Source organism: Lampris incognitus, chromosome 3, assembly GCF_029633865.1.
Source record: "Lampris incognitus isolate fLamInc1 chromosome 3, fLamInc1.hap2, whole genome shotgun sequence".
NCBI classification, from domain to species: Eukaryota; Metazoa; Chordata; class Actinopteri; order Lampriformes; family Lampridae; genus Lampris; species Lampris incognitus.
This window is the reverse complement of record NC_079213.1, coordinates 6,156,933-6,179,426: the sequence shown is the minus strand read 5'-3', so window position 1 is coordinate 6,179,426 and position 22,494 is coordinate 6,156,933. Positions and strand designations below refer to the sequence as shown.

General features: G+C 48.1%; 1 protein-coding gene across 1 annotated transcript in view; it reads left to right on the top strand.

The window, feature by feature from the left end:
• Positions 1–22,494, top strand: part of scube1 (signal peptide, CUB domain, EGF-like 1) — a 130,765-nt gene that overhangs the window by 56,263 nt on the left and 52,008 nt on the right. Inside the window, exons 4-6 of the mRNA XM_056275832.1 lie at positions 913–1,041; positions 7,193–7,309; positions 16,311–16,400. Of these exons, the coding sequence (XP_056131807.1) occupies positions 913–1,041; positions 7,193–7,309; positions 16,311–16,400 (336 nt within the window). The remainder of the gene's footprint in view (positions 1–912; positions 1,042–7,192; positions 7,310–16,310; positions 16,401–22,494) is intronic.

Here is a 22,494-nt window from a genome sequence, read left to right as displayed (position 1 = left end):
AGTGAAGTTTATGTGTCTGTAAAGTTCTTATGACAGAACAAGCTGGTAGAAGACCTTTCCCAACAGATCGTAAAACATGGAAAAGTAAAACTCAGGTTCAACCTTGTGCCTTTTATAATTTCAAAATTCCTTCTATCTCATTTTGATTTTAGGGATCTGGAGGAATCGAACACTCATGCAATTACTGAATAATCTTTCTTCCCCCTCCCCCCTTTTTCTCCCCAGTTGCACTTGGCCAATTACCCTATTTTCCGAGCTGCCCTGGTCGCTGCTCCACCCCCCTCTGCCGATCCGGGGAGGGCTGCAGACTACCACATGCCTCCTACGATACATGTGGAGTCACCAGTCACTTCTTTTCGCCTGACAGCGAGGAGTTTCACCAGGGGGACGTAGCGTGCGTGGGAGGATCACGCTACTCCACCCAGTTCCCCCTCCCTCCTGAACAGGCACCCCAACTGACCAGAGGAGGCGCTAGTGCAGCGACCGGGACACATCCGGCTTCCCACCCGCAGACACAGCCAATCGTGTCTGTGGGGACACCCGGCCAAGCCGGAGGTAACGCGGGGATTCGAACTGCCGATCCCCGTGTCGGTAGGCAACGGAATAGACCGCTATGCTACCCGGACGCCCTTGCCCCCCTTTTCTTTCTCTCATTCATTGATTCATTCAACCTTTATTTTACCTCGAAAGACCAGTGAGGAGGGATCCTTATTTACAAAGGTGTCGAGATGCAAAAACAAGGCTTGCAAACAAAACAGCCAGCGGTACAAACAACAACGTAATGTCTCGGTCTGTCTGTCTGTCTGTCTGTCTGTCTGTCTGTCTGTCTGTCTGTCTGTCTGTCTGTCTGTCTGTCTGTCTGTCTGTCTGTCTGTCTGTCTGTCTGTCTGTCTGTCTGTCTTCTCTGTCCAGATGGGATGAACTGCATGAACAAGGACCATGGCTGCGCCCACATCTGCAGGGAAGCTCCGGGCAAGGGGGGCGTGTCGTGTGAATGTCGCCCAGGGTTCGAACTGGCCAAGAACCAAAAGGACTGTACACGTACGTACCCCACCTGACCCCAACCCTTTGACCACTTAACTTCCCGAGAACGCCCTGCTCCAACATGCACACACATGTACACGCCTTTGGAAATCACGTGTACTGTAGAAATCCAAGTCATAGTGACTAGCCGCTCATACTAATCAAAAGTCATCAGGCAGCATCATTCGCCCACTAACGCTGTCTAAATAATCTGGTTATTGTGATAAAATGGTCCACTTAGAGTTACCTTTTTGAGTCACTCATACATAAGAAATATAATATTTACAATTTAAAACCAAGGTAATTGGGGGCAATCTGATTTTGAAATATTAATTTTTTTTATGCATTGGTTTTGTGTGTGTGCAGCTAATCTTGCAAACTGCTAGACCTACTGGTCTAATCATTTTGTCATTTTGGTGCACAGTTAGATTGTATGATGAAGAACCTCTCGTGGTTGCGGTGATTGCAAACCTTCCAAAAAAATATTTGTTTTCGCCTTCGCCGCTCCCTCTCTTCATTCACTATCCGGCTCGCTTGACCGATGCTTCTTTCCATCGCTGCCCACTCTGAGTCAACTGTTTGCCTACGTGACACACGTCTATGTTTGAGTCGGATCGGGGCAGCAGCATCAAATCCAAACCATTACGCATTCGGGTAAGAGTCTTGAAAGTGCATCGTCTTTTGCAAGCCAGCAAATCCTTCTCTGCTGATCTCAGCACAGGAGAACTGGAGGAACACTGGATGAACCGGCAGTAATTCGCCTTATTCACCTCGCCGCCACACGCAAGTGCCGTAGTCTCCACCGTTAAAACTCCGCTATAAAAATACAACTTCAAGAGCAGGATTAGTCAGTCTCAGCTGGAAACCACCTCAGTAGCTACAGTAAAACACCTCCCATGGCTGAGCTTTGTTTCCTTACCGTTGTTTTATGAATGAAAGTCAATCAGCAGAGCAGCCGTTCACCTTCATTTATTTTACATCATGAAAACTGCAACGGTTCAACACATATGGAGTCTTTTAATGACAGCCTGATCTCTGTCATTTCATGTCAGACTTGGTTGCATCCATGTGAGGGTCCACCTAGCAGGCTGCACATCCACACACTGACAGGCGAAGCGTTTTTATTAGGTAGATGTTTTAGTTTGAGCGCTGCATCTTAACAACTATTGTTTCCCGTTCAATCGACTCGGGGGCTGCGCAAAAGTCTCGTAATGGCAGGAAAAACACTGGTTTTTCTGTCCATGTGTGTGTGTGTGTGTACGGAGAAGGGGAGATCAGCCTGGTGGAGAGCTTCACTCTGCTGAGTGCACTCCTCTAGTTTCACAGGATGTTTAATAGCAAAACTCCACTTTCGAAACCCGAAACTTGGTCTTCAAAATCACCAGATAGCCTCGAGGGTCATAGATTTAATTAAAATCACTTTTAGGCCTTAGCGTACTGTCATTACTGTAGACAGTGCTAGACTAGGGTACTGTAGAATTTAGTCTATTCTTAAATCCCGGTTTGGGGGGGGGGGTCCGGGTGGCGTGGCGGTCTATTCTGTTGCCTACCAACACGGGGATCGCCGGTTCGAATCCCCGTGTCACCTCCGGCTTAGGCGGGGGTCCCTACAGACACAATTGGCCGTGTCTGCGGGTGGGAAGCCGGATGTGGGTATGTGTCCTGGTCGCTGCACTAGCGCCTCCTCTGGTCGGTCGGGGCGCCTGTTTGGGGGGGGAATAGTGTGATCCTCCCACGCACTGCATCCCCCTTGCGAAACTCCTCACTGTCAGATGAAAAGAAGTGACTGGCGACTGCAGAAAAAAAGGGGGGGGGGGAATAAAAAAAAAACCCTAGTTTGCTGCAGCTGATATTTTGTTATCGTAAATCACCGACGGTAGGCTTCTATATTTCAGTCAATTGAATCCAATAAAATAGAGAGGTTAAAAATAGATGTCCTGTGAGGGGAAAACAAAGCTTGACCTTGCTTAAAGTGATCACATCGTCCTGGACGGATGGGAGCACTGCAAGCGGTTCCCACTGTACAAGCGCAACCACACACCTCCATAGAAAACCATGGTACAGATGTGCACAATCACACCTTTACACATGCAGACGAGAGAATACTCAATGTCACAGCGGGAGCAGGAATTGAGGGCCCAAATGCGGATGCCATAACAGGTGAAACAAAAGGTTTACCGGTAGGAAACACGAGGGTGTCGGGAACACATGACGAGAGCGTGGTAGACACACGGTAACACAATGGTGACATGGTACGCTCTGACAACGACTGAACCGGCCAGCTAAACTTCAATACACAGACACATGATAGAATAATCCCAACAGATAAGGAGTAAATGGGGAACGGAGGAAAACTGGACGGGCCTCAGGACTGGGATGGGGGCTGTCAGAGCAGGACAAGACGTGAGACGTAGAAACCAGGGCCGAAGTGGCTGGGAACCGGGAGCGGTCATGACGGACAAACTGACCACGAAGTCTCCCCCGATCTCTGGATTCTGACTAGACTAGTGGCGTCTAGCGGCTAGCAAGAACTTTCCCCAGTGAAGTTCAATTTCCCCTCTGTGTCCGTACCTATCGAAAGTATCCCAGAGCAAGACATTTAAACCCCATTCGCTCAACTTGATTCATCCTTCCATTATCCAAACAGCTTATCCGGCTCCCAGGGATGCTGGAGCCTCTCCCAGCAGTCATCGGGCGGCAGGCGGGGAGACATCCTGGACAGGCCGCCAGTCCATCACAGGGGCAATTTAGTACAGTCGACTCACCTGACCTACGTGTCTTTGGACCGCGGGGGGAAACCGGAGCACCCGGAGGAAACCCACCCAGACACGGGGAGAACATGCAAACTCCACGCAGAGGACGACCCACCAAGGTTGGCCTACCCCGGGGCTCGAACCCAGGACCTGCTTGCTGTGAGGCGACCGCGCCAGTCATTGCGCCACCGTGCCGCCCCGATTCAAATCAACATACGTATATCCACGTTTGTGTGTCTGACACGTAATGTTTTAACAGCAAAAAATACACAACATCTTAGGGGACGTTAAAAAAGGGACACAAACGCAACGTGTCCTTCACAGAGTGAACCGAAGTCACATCCTGCTCCGTCTCAGAACCTTCCTTATTTGCACACCAGCCGATTAATAACGCTTTGTTTCACAGGGCTCATTTTATTGCTGTCAAAGTGATGAAGGGCCGCAACCGTTCCAGTGATGAACTTCTGTAATAGCAATGACGAGCAGGTTCCAGTTGGCTCCCACTTATGAAATATTAGCGCGGACATTCAACACCGTTTTAGCTGCTTCAGGCCGGGGCCCGACCGTTAACTCAGCGTCGAAGGATTCGCGGGAGAGAATTCGCCCCTCGCCCCCCGACGGAGAGAAGAATTCCGAAGACCGTCCTCGCCTCTGATCCCCCCCACTTTTCCCATCTTCCCACCGAGCGCCTGCGGCCATGGAATTTAGAGCTGCTGTTTGGGGAGATCAGGCTTTTAGTTACACTTTGTTTGGCAACACAACGTGTTCTCCTAAGACGGTGAGAACGCACAGTTGTGAAATCGTCCGAGACGCTAATGTGTCCCCGCTGTGCAGCGAGGAGACCGCCGCAACCAGCGCCGCGGTGATATTTCATGAGCGGCCTGGGACAGAACGCCACGCTGGCCCGTCGAGCTCGGCGGGAAATGTGCGATAAAAGAAACAGTTGTTATGGCTGGCTAACCCCCTGCATCGGTCTGCACTCTCTCTCCCCCTCTCTCTCCCTCTCCCTCTCTCTCCCTCTCTGTTCCTCTCCTGTTTTTCTTTTTTTTTTCTTTTCTTCTTCTGCTGGCTCCCTTCTTCCCGGCCCTCTCTCTTACATCTCTCCCTCTCCCTCTCTCTCCCTCTCTCTCCCTCTCCCTCTCCCTCTCTCTCCCTCTCTCTCCCTCTCCCTCTCTGTTCCTCTCCTGTTTTTCTTTTTTTTTCTTCTTCTACTGGCTCCCTTCTTCCCGGCCCTCTCTCTTACATCTCTTCCTCTCCCTCTCTCTCCCTCTCTCTCTCTCCCTCTCCCTCTCTCTCCTTCTCCCTCTCTCTCCCTCTCCCTCTCTCTCTCCCTCTCCCTCTCCCTCTCTCCCCCTCTCCCTCTCTGTTCCTCTCCTGTTTTCCTTTTTTTTTCTTTTCTTCTATTGGCTCCCTTCTTCCCGGCCCTCTCTCTTACATCTCTTCCTCTCCCTCTCTCTCCCTCTCCCTCTCCCTCCCTCTCCCTCTCCCTCTCTCTCCCTCTCCCTCTCCCTCTCTCCCCCTCTCCCTCTCTCCCCCTCTCCCTCTCTGTTCCTCTCCTGTTTTTCTTTTTTCTTCTTCTTCTACTGGCTCCCTTCTTCCCGGCCCTCTCTCTTACATCTCTCCGTCTCCCTCTCTCTCCCTCTCCCCCTCTCTCCCTCTCCTGTTTTTCTTTTTTTTTCTCTTCTTCCGCTGGCTCCCTTCTTCCCGGCCCTCTCTCTTACATCTCTCCCTCTCTCTCCCTCTCCCTCTCCCTCTCCCTCTCCTGTTTTTCTTTTTTTTTCTTCTTCTACTGGCTCCCTTCTTCCCGGCCCTCTCTCTTACATCTCTTCCTCTCTCTCCTTCATTCCAATCTTTTTTCATCTCTCTCTCTCTCTCTCCCTCTCTCTCCCTCTCCCTCTCTCTCCCTCTCCCTCTCTCTCCTTCATTCCAAACTTTTTTCATCTCTCTCTCTCTCTCTCTCTCGCCTGCATTTTCTCTTGCTGTCACACTGTCCCTTTCTTTTCTTTACTTTCTCCTGTCAGCCCCTTTCCCTCGTTTTCTGTCTTTCACCTTGTCTGCCCCTTTTTCTCTTACCCTCTTTCCTCGCCTCTATTGCCGTCTTGTTTCCTCCTTTCTTTTCTTTCCCCCTTTTCCATCGTTATGTGGAGGTGCTTCCTTTCCTCTCTGTCTGCCGCCATCACTCTTTTCTTTCTTTCTCTTTCCCTTTCTTTCTTTCTGTCTTTCTTTCTTTCTTTTTCGTTCCCTTTCTTTTTCTTTCTTTCATTTTCTTTCCCTTTCTTTCTTTCTCTTTCTTTCTTTCTTTCTTTCTTTCTTTCTTTCTTTCTTTCTTTCTTTTTCGTTCCCTTTCTTTTTCTTTTTCATTTTTTCTTTCTTTTTCTTTCCCTTTCTTTCTTTCTTTTTTCCCGTTCTTACTTTTTTCTTTGTTTCTTTCTTTCCCTTTCTTTCTTTCCCTTTTGTTCATGCGTTCTTTCTTTCTTTCTTCAGTCTCTTCTTTCACCCTTTTCTGGCACACACTATTGCTGACAGTCAGTATGTGTGTGTGTGTGTGGGGGGGGGGGTTGAGGGTTGGCGTGACAAACACTTTTCACGATAAAACTAAATGGGATAAAATCACTTGTGAATTGAAAGCAAGAGTAATGAAAATGCAAGTATATTAAAGACCAGTCAAGCCCATTATCACGAGTTACAAATTTACCTCACGGGGCCTTACAGCGACACAACATCCTGCCCTTAGACCCTCGCATCAGATAAGGAGCAACTCCCTAAAAAAAACCCCTAATGAAGGCCTCCGGGAAGTGTAGCGGTCCATTCTGTTGCCTGCCAACACGGGGATCGCTGGTTCGAATCGCCGCGGTACCTCCGGCTCGGTCGGGCGTCCCTACAGACACAATAGCCCGTGTCCGCGGGTGGGGAGCCGGATGTGGGTTTGTGTCCTGGTCGCTGCACTAGCACCTCCTCTAGTCGGTCGGGGCGCCTGCTCGGGAGGGAGGGGTAACTGGGGGGGAATAGCGTGATCCTCCCATGTGCTACGTCCCCCTGGTGAAACTCCTCACTGTCAGGTGAAAAGAAGCGGCTGGCGACTCCACGTGTATCAAGAGGAGGCATGTGGTAGTCTGCAGCCCCCCTGGATTGGCAGAGGGGGTGGAGCAGCGACCGGGGAAGGCTCAGAAGAGTGGGGTGATTGGCCGGATACAATTGGGGGGGAAAAGGAGGACAAAAAAAAAAACAAACGCTAATTAAGAACTGCAAGTTGCAAAATATGCATTTCAGATTTTTCACAATTTTGACCGTTTAACTTTCCTCACTCCTACTCCCTCATCTGTGTTCATGTATGCATTGCATACGTGTGTGTGTGTGTGTGTGTGTGTGTTTGTGTGTTCCTATATTTAGCTCTCACAATTCTTGTATGTTGCCAGTGACGTGTAACTATGGAAACGGCGGCTGCCAGCACACGTGTGATGACACGGATGTGGGGCCAGTGTGCGGCTGTCATCAGAAGTACGCCCTGCACACCGACAGCAAGACCTGCATCGGTGAGTGACGACCACGATGGCTTCCTTTTGTGCGCTCAGATACACACACACACACATACATACACACACACACTCAGACACACACACACACACACACAGCTGTCATATGCTCACAGCTGTTTACACAAAGAGAGAGCGAGAGAGAGAGAGAGAGGGCAAAGGAGGAGTAAAGGATGGGTTGTGGTGTCTGCGTAGTGTATTTGCATTTATTTGTGTGTGTGTGTGTGTGTGTGTTTGGGGGGTGGCATCATTTTTCGGCTCATTAAGGTCTTCCAATCCTCCCTCGGGGCCCCGTCTTGGTTCGATGCCCCCCACCATAAAAGACACAGACTCACAGAGACCGAGGCAAACACAGAGACACCCTGAGAAGAGAAACCAGACCGCTTCTGCAGGACACTGCCACGTTGTGTGTGACCTCTGCCATAAAGTGATGAAAGTCAATGCTTATTTCCTCATTTGTTATGGTCAGGCGTCGGTAGTGGCATCGCGGAGGGTGGAGTGCCACTATCTGAGCCCGCTGCAACCCGCGACCAAGAAATGCTGATGTGAATACTGCATTGCAACTCATCTACCCTTCGTCTATCCCCATGCTAGTGCTCTACACAGTGGAAGCCATTTAACAAATGCTGCCCTCCTGCATGTATCCTGTATCTCTACTGAACTGATACTGCAGATGGTTGTTTCTTAAACGTCATACAGGACAACCGTAGTATACTCCAACAGCGACCCTCACGTCTGTCTCAGCTAGCTGCAAGACCATTCCTTGAAGCCTCGGATGGCCGAAAAGAAAGCAAAACCTTAAGTTTTTACAAGTGATTTCTTCGAAAGTGCCGTAGTGCTTCGGCACAAGTCAAAGAGCGGGACGACACCGGCTACACTTTCTAAATACCGAAGAAATAGAAAACCTTGCAGATCCCTCTTCTCAGTCTCTGTTTTTGTCTCTGTCTCCTACTCCCCCCATGAACACTTATGAGCTGTCTCTCTCTCTCTCTCTCACACACACACACACATACACACACACAGACACAGACACACACACGCACACCATGATTATCAGCTCCTGGAGCGTGTATTACTATCCCAAAGTGTCAGAGCCAAGGAATGAACAGCAATAGGTAGGGCATTAAGGAGAGATCAGTCAGTTAGCTGGTGGAAAATATTGACTGACATTTCTCCAACTGTGAAAAACATATTCATCATCTGAGAGATCTCTCCTAGTCCACGCAGGAAACTCTGCCAGGCCCTGAGAGGCCGCCTTTGCTGCCAAACAGGACATTTTACACACACCACATCAATGTAGCCGGGCTCATGTGTCCTAACATTAATCACAGAGGAAATTATTTTACAGTTTGCTATTTTTCTAATCAGTCGACGAGAGGTGAGCGGTTCCAGGTAAGTGGGGGCTCCTCAAGGTCCTCATTTTGCTTTGTTTTTCTTCCATCTTCCACTCACGGACATACACTGAAAAACAGATAGAGTCTCTGTTTTTTCATTTGCAAAGTCTGTTTTCCACAGTATCTTCTTTAAGTCACGCCGCCGTCTCCCTGACACATCAGCGGCGGTTTGGACGTCAGTCAAGGGTCGGCTCCACCAATCAGAAGACATGTAGTAGCACGCTCACCAATCCCAGCTCAGTTAGCGTAGCGCAAGACCACGACGCGCCGTTAGATTGGCAAACCCCATCAACTCACATCAAAGCTGTACGTTATTATTCTTATTAAATGACAATCTGATTAACGTTTGAGTTAGGCAGCTACACAGACAACCCTGTACCTCATCAGTGAAACTGCCCCTTTTTGGCCCTCGGCCTTTTCCGTCCTTCTCAATCAATCGATCAATCAAGTTGCTACCAGATTTGTCCCAGTCCCACCAAATCTTGATTTTCCGCTACTTTTTTTTTTCAAATTTTTTTCCAAGTCTCACTTTTTTTTTAGGATCCAGGAAAAAAAAAAGCTCTTGGCGTCAATGGGAGAAGGTGTGGGCGAAGACAGTAATGTAGCACCTCCACCGCCTCCCCTGAGCACCAAAGCTACGCCGAGAACGCAGGGCTGCAAAAGCTGAGGCCAACCACAACAGTTAAAACATGCTGTTTTTTCACCCTCGCCCCCGTTCGGGCTCTTCGGTATTCCGTTTTTTTGGAATTTGTTTTCGAAAGCCCCATTCCACTACGACTCAAAGAGAATCCATCACACATACCTTTCGGTGGAATATAACACATGTTCTGGCCCAGCGATCCAGCGCTGAGCCCACAACCTCTTGGGTGGGTTAAGTTCAAGTTCACTTTATTGTCATATACATATACAAAGTACCACATACCTTAAATTGCATTGCATTGCATTGCATTGCATTGCATCGCATTGCATCGCATTGCAATGCAATGCGATGCAATGCGTGTTAAAGGGCCATATTGGGGTTTTGTTTTTTTTTTGCACGTCTAAAACCTGCACCAACAACAAAAAAACAACCCAGTATGGCCCTTCAACATGCATTGCATTGCATTGCATTGCATTGGAAGGTACGTGGTACTTCTCATATCTATATGACGATGACGTGAAAGCGACAAAGTTAACAGATGTGGTGAGGGAGGACATGCGGGTGGCTGGTGTGACAGAGGAAGATGTAGAGGACAGGAAGAGATGGGAAACCGATGACCCGCTGCGGCGACCCCTAACGGGAGCAGCCGAAAGTAGTAGTAGCAGTAGTAGTAATAGTAGTAGTGGTAATAGTAGTAGCATATACTTTACATTTTTGTCAACCGTTTTCCAAAGCATACATGAGTTTGTTAGACATCTAGATCTATTTTTCCTGGCCCTCCAGGCGGGCGCTGGTTTCCGTTCACCTCAGTATATGTTGTGCAAATCAGCTCGCTCCATCACTGTGCACATTTAGTCACCGTTATATGTTGCCCCGAGTTTTCTTTTTTTTTGGAGGGGGGGGGATTTCCCCCCTTTTTTCTCCCCAATTGTATCCGGCCAGTTACCCCACTCTTCCGAGCCGTCCCGGTTGCTGATCCGCCCCCTCTGCCGATCCGGGGAGGGCTGCAGACTACCACATGCCTCCTCCCATACATGTGGAGTCACCAGCCGCTTCTTTTCACCTGACAGTGAGGAGTTTCACCAGGGGGGACGTAGCACGTGGGAAGATCACACTATCCCCCCCCCTGAACACGCGCCCCGACCGGCCAGAGGAGGCGCTAGTGCAACGACCAGGACACATACCCACATCCGGCTTCCCACCCGCAGACACGGCCGATTGTGTCTGTAGGTAACATGGGGGTTTGAACCAGCGATCCCCGTGTTGGTAGGCAACAGAATAGACCGCCACGCCACCCGGAGTTTTGATATGATTGTGGGATGTTAGCTGAAAACGTGGATTGGTTTTAGAAGTTGCACACATCGCACAACAGAATGTAATTATCCCTGCAGCCAAGATTGTTTTGCATACACAACTCAAACAATCGGTGACTTCCTAACGGTGACAGAAATGTTCGCCAGAGAAGCAGAGTCTCAAGGTAGGTTAATCACCTGAACTTAAGTTAAAAAAAGAAAGTGAAATCAGGTAATTATTCAAAAATCCAAGAGGTTATGGTGCTTGGAAAGTTGTGGGGAGTAATGTAAAGTATAAGCAGTTTAAGTGAATGTCCTTTATGCCACTGCTTATTGCGTGACCCTGAAAGCGGCGTGCAGCCGACGGCGACTAAACCCAAAGCGGGATCCTGAGGTCTAAACGTGCACAGACAGCACTCAGCCGGATTTAGTTTGAAAATAACCCTTCTTTTGTTTTTGGCACTCACGGCGTCCACGCAGGAGCAGGCCGACGACTCGCGCGGTCGCATCCTGCACAAAAGCGGCGCAGGAACAAGCGGATGTCACAGTCGGGGCAGGTTTCTTTACATGCAGGTTGATGGGTCGCTGCCACGCCGTCCGCCAGAGGGGGCGTGGTGGCTGGGCTGGTGACTGAGGAGTCTGAATGAGATCGGCTGTTTTTCACGATGCCAAAATGACCTCCGGTTTGTTTTAACTGGAGATTTGTCTGTCAGCTGTATGCTTCTTATTACTGTTGAACACACACACTCACACACACTCACGCACACACTCACGCATACACTCACGCACACACGCACGCACACACACACACTCACGCACACACTCACGCACACACACGCACGCACACACACACACTCACGCACACACTCACGCACACACTCACGCACACACACACTCTCACACGTAAAAACTGCTTTTTTGTGTGCTTGTCCTTGCTGCTGTTTTAGAACACTGGAAAGATATTGCTCTCTCTCTCTCTCTCTCTCTCTCTCTCTCTCACACTCTCTCTCTCTCTCTCTCTCACTCTCGCTCTCTCTCTCGCTCTCACTCTCGCTCTCTCTCTCTCTCACACTCTCTCACACTCTCGCTCTCACTCTCTCTCTCTCTCTCTCTCACTCTCTCTCTCTCTCTCTCTCACTCTCTCTCGCTCTCTCTCTTTCTCTCTCTCTCTCACACTCTCACTCTCTCACTCTCGCTCTCTCTCTCTCGCTCTCTCACTCTCGCTCTCTCTCTCGCTCTCTCTCTCTCGCTCTCTCACTCTCGCTCTCTCACTCTCGCTCTCTCTCTCTCGCTCTCTCACTCTCGCTCTCTCTCGCTCTGTCTCTTTCTCTCTCTCTCACACTCTCGCTCTCTCTCTCGCTCTCGCTCTCTCTCTCTCTCTCTCTCTCTCTCTCTCTCACGCTCTCGCTCTCGCTCTCGCTCTCTCTCTCTCTCTCTCTCTCTCTCTCTCTCTCTCACACACTCTCTCTCTCTCTCTCTCTCTCTCACACTCTCTCTCTCTCTCTCTCTCTCTCTTTCTCGCTCTCTCTGTCCATCTATCTTTCCCAACATCAAACACAAAACCATGTTGTGTGTCGATAACCTTTTCCTTTTTCAGCCGTCCGGAGGAGCAGAGGCTAACGTCAGCTGTGAAAGGCTGCCAAAAAGAAGGCAGCATGAGGATTGAGAAGCGGGAAAATCTCTTCTTTCTCCCCTCGCTTCTTATGTCTTTACTCTCTCTTTCCCTCTCTCCCTCTCGCTCTCTCTCTCTCTCTCTCCCTCTCTCCCTCTCTCTCTCTGATACTTGGATGAGAGAAAGGACCTTTTTGTGTTTGTGGTCCGAGTGTCCCAGCTGCTCTGTGGGCCTACCTCTGACCTCCCCTCCACCCCGCCCCTGCCCCCGTCCCCCACCCTCCTCCCCCTCCCCCTTTTCTGTGTAGCGCTGTCCCTCTGCTCCTCCTCCTCCTCCTCTTCCACCTCTCCTTCCCCTTCCTCCTGCTCCTCTTTCTCCTCCTTCCTTCAGCTTTCTGGTGATAGTTAACTGATTGCCTGTCTTGTCCGAGCATTCATGTTGACGGGAAAAGAAAAGGAAAAGAGCGTTGGAAAGGAGGGGGGCTCTCCTTCTCCCCGAAAAGAGAGAAATAAGCGCTGTACACGAAGAGAGAAAGAAAACTAAAACAAAAACGAAGAACTCTGGGTATATGTAGTGGGGTGGAGTGGGGGTGTGGGGGGGGGTGACACCTATTAGAATGGATATCTCAATTGCAGCCTGGTCTTACATAGAGCTCGCACTAAAACCAAACCCCACCCTTCTCTGTCTTCCTCCTCCTCCTCCTCCTCCTCCTCCTCTTCACATCTCTGACAAAACCCAAATAACCACCTCAACCCTGTTGGCGTTCAGCCCTGCCTTAAAAGAAACCCCAGACCAAACAATAAAAACCTAACAATACATAATTGATGCCCCCCCCCCGCCATTTTTCACTCATCTCGGCTCATTTCCGCCCATTGCCTCCTTTACCCGGTCGACCCTTTTCCCACCTCCCCACCCACACCTCACATAGAGATGGACACAAACCCCGCCCGTCAGAGCTGGTAACACACTACCGCCGCGACATCCCAACAGCATTCTCCATTTCTGTTGTGTTCAGTGTGTGTGTGTGTGTGTGTGTGTGTGTGTGTGTCTGTGTGTCCCCCCCTCGTCTGTCGGCCTCGTTGAACTAACCCGAAGCCGGTCTGATTTCTGACTGTCTGTCGTCTGCCTGTCTGGCTGCATGGGAGAGCCCGCTTTGCATTTGTATGGTTTTCTCCCTTTATCGATCTTTGTTGTTGTTGTTTTACTCGGTCAGTAGTGTGTTCGTTATTATCATTTTGTTACAGTATATATACTCTAGTTGTTACTACCTCTTTCAGTTTTCCGTTGTTTTGGAGCTGCAGTGTGTCATGGTAACTAGCAGCTCTGGTCCTCCTGTTTTCCCCCAGTGCATTGGTTCTCGTTCTCCTCTCCTCTCCTGTTCGCCGTGCTAGTGTTCAGTGGATTAACTCGAGCGTCGTCCATGACTGTGGCATGTTAAGACGCCACAAACGCTCCTCTGGCCCGTGGGCCTGCGGCAAAGTCAGCCCATAAATGTCCAGTCCAATACAACCTGCTTAGAGGTGTGGCCCGGGCTCCTCTCAACCCGGCCATGTCTCGCCATTTCTCAAACAACCTCTTCTCTCTCTCTCTCTTTGTATCTCTCACTCGCTCTCCCTTTCTTTCTTGCTCACTCTTTCTCTGTCTCAAACACACACACACACACACACAGACACACACACATTTTCAGTTACATGTGTTAGCGTTCCTTAAATGCTCTTCCCTCACACATTTACATGCACACACACACACACAACCATATATTTCTTGCACACACACTGGTAAGCTTTTGATCCAACAATTGCACAAAAATAACAACACACATGCATTTGTGCACACACACACACACACACACACACACACACACACACACACACACACACAACCATATATTTCTTGCACACACACTGGTAAGCTTTTGATCCAACAATTGCACAAAAATAACAACACACATGCGTTTGTGCACACACACACACACACACACACACACACACACACACACACACACACACATGTCATTTGAGCACCACCTCTATTCACCCCTAAGTGTACCCAAGAGAGTCCTCCAGACTGTCTATCAAGTGCTTGAGAGGAGAGAGAGAGAGAGAGAGAGAGAGAGAGAGAGAGAGAGAGAGAGAGAGAGAAACAGAGCGAGAGAGAGAGAGACAGAGAGAGAAACAGAGCGAGAGAGAGACAGAGAGAGAGAGACAGACAGAGAGAGAGACAGAGAGAGAGAGAGAGAGAGAGACAGAGAGAGTGTAGTGGGCAATGGTGGGGACATTAATTATCTGAAAACTCCCTCCATGTTTACATCACATACATCGGCACACAGTATCAACAGCACCATAGCAGAGGGTGGCGTCGGCCCTGAACTCCCCGATTCCTTCATGGACGCTTCTTCGTAATCAGGGCCCAGTATGTCAGTGAAACACGGTAAAAGAAATGAGAAAAAACAGCCGTCCCCTCCAGTACTATCAGCGCCCCCACTCCAGCCCCGCCCACCAAGCCACGCTAATGCAGGGTAACACCACCACTCAGTGCATCACCCGCATGCCGCCTTTAGTCATCCTCTCGCCTTCCCAACACCATTCCTTTCCCTTCCCTCACATCCCTCTCTTTCCCACCTCCCACCCCTCCCCATACCCCCACCCCTGCCCCGCCCCGCCCGCCCATCTTAGGGCCGTGGTTTTCCAGCGTTGACTGTTAAAGCCAGTTGTGATGTGTTCCATAGACAAACAGGCAACCAGCACTGTTTCCAGACTACCTCCTTCTTCTGTGCATGTCCTCCCCTGTGTGCCACCCCCCCCCCTACTCCCTCACCCCGAGTCCATTTCTCTGTGTCCACCCCTCCTCCGCTCATATACTCCCATTATGGGTCATGATGGGACTGAATAATATTCTCTTTCTTCTTTCTCTTTCCCATGTCCTCTTCTCTCTCTCTGTCTCGCTCTCTCTCTCTCTCTCTATCACTGTTATGTTACTCTTTCGTTTGTCAACTTGCCATACCGGGTGATCGAGTGTGACAGATCTGTGTAATCTGTCTGTCCATCGCTCCTCCGTCTCTTCTTTGAGTGCCATCGTCAGCCTTTCTTCCCCTCCCAGCCCCACCCTCATCCTCCTCCTCCTCCTCCCCTGCCCACACTTAAGCAGCTTGTCTTGGACATGTTTGCTCTTCCTACTCTTCCTCCTCCTTCCTCTTCCTCCTCCTCCTTCGTATTGCGGGGGGGAAATCATTGCTGACATGTGCGTGGTCGTTTGATATGGAAGACAGAATCACCACCAGCGACAACAGCAACGTCAATATCTGAGATAACTCCCCCCCACGCACACAGCCCCCCCCCTTATTTGGATGTTTTAATACCCCCAATTGTTTCCCCTCAAAACTCCCCACCTACCCATGTATCTACCCACTTACCCACCCACCAGTCTGCCTACCTAACTACCTACCTACCTACCCACCTACATACCTACCTACCTGCCCATGTACCCACCCACCTACGTACTTACCACCCTATCTACCTGACTACCCATCAGCCTACCTACTAACATATCCACCTATTCACTTGTCTGCCAACCCATCTAGTTACCAACTCCTCTACCTACCCACCCATTTACCCACCTACCTAACCTACCTTCCCATCTACCTACCCACCGACCCACTTGCTTACCCACCCGTTTACCTGTTTACCCATCTATCTACCCATCTACCCGCATCCCATCTACCTATCTACCCATTTACCTACCTATCTACCCACCTACCCACCCACCCATCTACCGCTTTATTTTGGAAGCTCAAGACTGGTACTGGTCATTTTTCATTCTCTTTATTTGCTCTGGGGGATTTGTCATTTGTTTTTGGGATTAACACTCTAACAGGGGGTTTGGCGCTTCCTTCATTGCTTCCTGCTTCTTGGCTTTGTTTTTTTTTTCTGTTTTGAATTTCTTTTTGTTTGTTTTCTTTTTTTTTTTTTTTGCTCAAACGCCAAGAGGGGCTGAAGGTCTGGTCATTTGGGCTTCTTCATTAACCTGCTGCTCACTGTTTGTCCCCTTGTCACTTGTGTTTTAGAGAAAGATGAGGCTGCAATTGAGAGCTCTGAGTTCAATGCCACGTCAGTAGCTGATGTGGACAAGCGGGTGAAACGGCGGCTACTTATGGGTAACTCTTTTCTTCCTCTTTCTATGTGTTGCCATGGCGCTTGTGCTTGTATCTCCCCCGAATCCTACTCCCCTCTCCGTTCCTAATCTTCTACCTCCTCCTCTTCCTGTGTTTATTTTATTTATTGTTTTTTTTTGGGGGGGGTGGGGTTTTGTACTTCAGAAGAAAAGAAACTTTGGTTCCCATTATGTCTGCTCCCAAGGTTTCAGTTTTGTCGGAACTGTTGCTAATGTGAAATAAAAAGGAGATAAAGAGGTCGCTCTTTTTTTTCCCCGTCGAAGTCTGCCTCCCCCCAAATCGAGCCGTCGCATCTCTTTTCAATAATTAAACATTCACTACCTCAGTCATGTGCGATAGTCAACGGCCAGGTGACATGTTCAGGATTTCACAAAGCCTTTTTTCACAAAATAGAATGACTAACAACCAATGAAAACTCCTGAATATCTTGAAGACTGGAATTTCACATCCATTGAAATGCTGTACAGCTCCACAGTGCGGTATCTTCTCCAAAGCCGTTTCCACGGAGGGGTCAGTGAAGGGGCGGAATTCCAAATCAATCCCGAAAATCTCTGCCTTATTTATTGGGGAACGTGTCTCATAGAAATAGTCTCATCTTTTTGCTACAGGAGTAAAACACAGCCAAATAGATGCATTGTGAATTCGGATTCATGCCGTCACTGATGAACATATTTTTGTGGTGCAACTGAAGACCTCTCACGATGGTGGCTCCCAGATGGGCTTTGACTGAATGAAGGCCATATTTTTTGAGACCGCACATTACCCTTTGGCAAGATTTTGCTTCCAGAAATCCAATTTGAATAGACTTTCATAAGTAGGCGCGAGTTCATACAGAATAATCAATTGTCTCTAAGTGAAGATTGGGGGATAACAGTAAGGACAGGACCTATGAAAGTCATCTTGACATTTTGTCATTGTGCCATCTTATAGTCGATGAAAGATGAAATTTAACTATGATGTAATTCACCGGAGGACCCCTAGAATCACTTCTTAGGTCTCTTGCAGTCCCTGGTTCCCGTCCTGGGAACCATGACCTCAACCAAACCATCATTTGTTTTAATTGGTCCTCTGCCCCTCTCTTGAAGTGGGATAAGGGGTGATGAGATCTGAGGTACATCTTAAGGTACATTTCTCAGTAAATTATGCCTTTGATAAGTTCTGTCACATGGCTTGTTGGAAAGACAACATCAAGACAGATTATACCATTGAACATAGACCATGCCATGGGTGTATTTATTTAGCAAGTTTAGCCTTTGAAATTAATTTGAATGAGACGGTCAGAATGATTGAGAGACCCTCGAGCATTTACGTTGACTCATTTGGCAGACGCTTCGAGGCAAAGCGATTTACAAGGGAGTTAGTAATTAACAGAAGGGAATGAGTGTTGGCAACTGGCATAGTAGAGCGATACATCATAAATTGGCACTCCAACTAGGTTTGTGGGTTTGAACTAGTTTTCTAGGTTGACAGAATATCCCTATCTATTTCTTCATGCCATTTCTATCTTATTTGGAAGCAAAGAATGGCTGCTTTCCTAAAGTGATATGTGCAAAGGTGGTACACTACAAGCTTCATTCAGAATTGCAATAAGAAGAGTGATCCCCATAACAAATATGGTAAATGAATTGCATTTATGTAGCGCTTTTCTAGCTGCAACAACCACTCAAAGCACTTTGCGACCAATGAATGCCTCCCATTCAGCCACGCAGACACACACTCATACACCGACGGCAGTGTCAGCCATGCAAGTGCCAGCCAGCCCACTGGGAGCAGTTAGTGGTTAAGGGTCATGCTCAAGGACACCTTGACATTTTTGCAAGGAGGAGCCGAGGATCGAGCCGGCAACCCTCCGGTTACCAGACGACCTGCTCTACCTCCTGAGCCACTGCCCCCCCCCCCAAATATGCTATTGCATCATCATTAAGTAACTGAGATAGCTATTCTTCTGTCGTAATTTTATGCAACTCTGTTATTATGAACCACAGCGTTTTCTATCACCCTTTTAGACAGACTTCTACTAGTGGGTAAAAGTTAAACTTTGTTCTGTTGATCAAAAGGAGAATGACATATGGTTTGATGGGCTATCCCCTCACAACAAACCTTTATGGTAAACGGGGAGACCCTGGGTCCTGCTCCTCCTTTCATTTTTGATCTTTCAAACGCTTCCCTCTTGGACCACTGAACTTGTTTCCTTCCTGAGGCACATCGGGTGGATCTCGATTAATCATACTAATCGAAACTAAATGGGTGATCCGTTACTAATAACACTTTCTGGAGTGATATCTTCTGCTCCAATTTCATCCTCCCCTGTTTTCGAATTTTAACTGCTCTTTTATTTTCCTAGACAGAAGTGCTTCAGAAACTCATCCCGGTGTAGTTTGCACTGCAGAACGCCATGTCACTTCACTGTCATGTTGTATCAGCCTGGACAGACTATTGACATGGTTCATTTCAACAGGTTTCTGGCCAATGCAGGAGGTTGGAAGAGGAGTTAAAACGTTTGGTTTCGGGCTACACGAAGGGATTCCCCTTTGTATCCCTCCTTTTTCTTCCCTGTCCTTTCTCATCCTCTCAATACCTTTTTAACTGCATATTTTATCTACCTTCACTGTCAAAACCCTGCCTGACCTGATGTACCAGCTTGCCACCTGCCCTCATGATGTTGTTGTAGGTGATCCTCAACCTTTGTGTTATAACACAATTTAAGCAAAACTCGACCAAATAAAGGGGCATTGCTAATGGATAATTCCCGGGTTTTGTTTTGTTTTGTTTTGTTTTGTTTTTTTTGCCATCGTGCATATTGGTGTTGATATCTACAGCAGAGTCTTTTGTGGAAACCAAAACAAGCATCGTGTGTTACTGGCTAGTTATCTAAACTATGAATATTGGAAGTGAAAACAACATTACCGAAACGTCCATTACAATGGTCCATGGCTTTGATGAGCAGGAACTACTTGCAGGAATTAGCCATTGTAGTACCCATTGAAGAACTACCTCACCGTTATAGTTGATAAGTCATAGATAATGAGAAATCATGTACACAGTGTAACTGAGGCACTAGGGTTTTTTGTTTTTGTTGTTGAAAGGACATGTTATAAGACGCTGTAGTGAAGCGCTTTATAGCGATGCTTCTGTGTCCAAAATCTCCACAATGAGTCCGGTGGGTAAAATGATATGACTGATATGCACAATGACAAAGTACGAAAATAAAACCCAGCTTGTAAAAAAACAAAACTCCTTTATTATCCTTTAATTCTCTGAGAATTAACTCTCCTTTTGCTTGGTCCTCTTCCATGGGGATGCCAGACTGTAGCATCAGCAAAGAACAGAGACCCTGAAGCCAGAGGGATTCAGCTTCTGGTTCAAGGTCACTATATCAGGGTGAAGGCTAGCCGATAGAGGGCCTTTAACCTAGGGTCCTGACCACACTGCTTCCATTCATTCTAATCTAAATTGTCTGTTTTGATTGTCCCTTAGGAATCAACTTCAGCTGTCTGTTAAAGATTTACAGTAAGAAAAAGATGCAGCAGCATGTTTACATGTTCAGTTATTGCACAGGGTGAATAACTGTATCCTTTGCAATAACTTAACATGTGAAGATGCTGCTGCATCTTTTTCTTACTGCAAATCTGCTATATTTTTATTTATCTACCAATGATCTTCATCCACCCTGCTTGTATATATGCACATCTCTTTATTCTATTATATAGGCACTGAGCACTTCATTTTAGTGTATTTCTTTATAGCTCGTATATTCTCTCTAGTTTTACTTTATATTCTTGCTGTTGTGTTTATTTTTGATAGTGTGCTTTTGGATTATGCAAGCTGTAATGGCACTTCAGTTTCCCTTGGGATCAATAAATTGTCTTTTTGTTGCAATTAGTAGAGGTAGACCCGAATGCAGACACAGACAAAGAAGTTAAGTAATCTAAAAGGGGTTTATTGTAGGAATAAAGGGGAATGAAGATAGCAGGCAAGGCAGAAGGTAAGAGAGGTGATGGCGGATAGCACAGGTGACTTGGGGCCTCCATGTATCAGTCATTAACTATGGGCAAATTTGCGCGTACACACCCATGGGATTTTTTAGCCCTGAAGTTTGTCTCAGAGACCAGTGTAGAACCTGGGTAACCCCTGAACTTAGATACCAATTGGCTAACACTTATGTCTTTGCAGGCCTGGGTGATTGCTCATTCCAAGCGGTAGACAATAGATGTTAGGAGGAAGGAATTACAAATAACCATCATGCTTTGCTGCTGACTGTCAGACAGTCTTGAGGGCTAAAAAAAAAATACCATGGGTGTGTATGCACAAATTTGCCCATAGTAACAATCGATATAAGAGGCCCCCAGGCAGACGAGGAAATGAGAGTGACTGGCTGGGGATAAGCTCGCGGGTTTAAGAAGTGAGCAGGCAGGCAGGGGGACCGGAGAGTAGTGATCCTGGAAGCACAAGGAAACATGGTAAATACAGGTACTGCAAACAACATGAGTAATAACTCTGATCTGCTCTTGCAGAACAGCCAAGAGCGAGAAAGTACCACTGTGGTTGAAACACCAATCTAGTGAAGAGTAGATGGGGAACCAGGAGTAGATATACTGTTGAGTTGATGTAAGGCATGTGTGCAGGCTGGGCAGGTGAGGAATGAGCTGCAATCAGGAGAGAGCCAGAGAGTGCCAAGGAAGGAAGCCACACCCACACCACACACATGGGAAAACGGAAGACATGGGCCATGACCGTATCCCCCCCCCCCTCAACGAGAGCCTCCAGGCGAGCCACCAGGCTTGTCAGGGTGGTCTCTGGAAGTCCCAGATGAGGGAGGGGTCCAAGATGAGCTGGCTGGGCCATATCCCTCCCAGTCATCCAGATACTTATACCCATAGCAGCATATGTCTAGCAGCCGCCAGACGGTGTAGGCCAGGTTGGTCGTTGATGATTCTGGTGGGTAGAGGGATAATGGCTGGAGGGCACGATGGACTGATAGGAACTGGTTTCAACTGGGCGACATGGAAGGTGGGATGAATTCTCATGGAGGGAGGCAACTTGAGTTGAACAGAAGAGGGATTAATACAGTCTATCTGATAAGGTCCAATATATCGAGGTGTAGGTTTTTTGGATTAGGTTTTTAATGGGATATCTTTAGAAGATAGCCAAACTCTCTGAACTGGCTGGTAGTTGGGTGCTGGATTCCAGTGATGGTCAGTGATGTGATGGGTGCTGACGGTGGAGCAGAGCAGAACGAACAGGCATCCTGCCGCACCTTGCGTCAGTGGCAAATGTGGGCCTGGACTGAGGTTACAGTGATTTCATCCTCCTGAGCAGGAAATAGAAGCGGCTGATACCCCAGAGAGCATTCAAAGGGTGACATGCCTGTGGAAGCACTGGGCAAGGAATTGTGAGTATATTTAACCAGGGAAGATGATTACTTCAAGAGGAGGGCTTCCGGGCTGTGACCCAATGAAGCGAAGCTCCCAGGTCCTGGTTGGCTCACTCTGTCTGTCCATTGGTCTGGGGATAGTGACCTGATGAGAGACTCACAGATGCTCCGAGAGCCCGACAGAATGCGTTCCATACCTGGGATATCAATTGTGGTCACGGTCAGAGATGATGTGAAATGGGATCCCGTGGAATCGGGCAAAATTGTGAACTAGGGGGTTGGAAGTTTCCGAGGCTGTGGGTAGTTTAGGTAAGGGAGCAAAATGTACAGCCTTGGAAAATTTGTCTACAATGGTGAATATGACGGTGTTACCTTGAGATGGTGGAAATCTGGTTACAAAGTCGAGGCTGATGTGGCTCAATGGTTGACTTGGGACTGGAAGCAGACGGAGCAGGCTGGTGGATGGCTGGTGAGATGACGTACTGCGAGCAGACACAGTGCAAGTGAGCACAAAAGCACGGGTTACAACATCCATGGAAGGCCACCAGAAATGCCATTTCAGATGGGACAAAGTTCAGCTGATACCAGGATGACAGATGAACCGCGAGGTGTGAACCTGTGAGCGGATAGAATCAGGCACAAAAATACAGTTATCAGGGCCATTTCCTTGGTCTAGTTGAGTTCTTTGGGCTTCTTTCATAA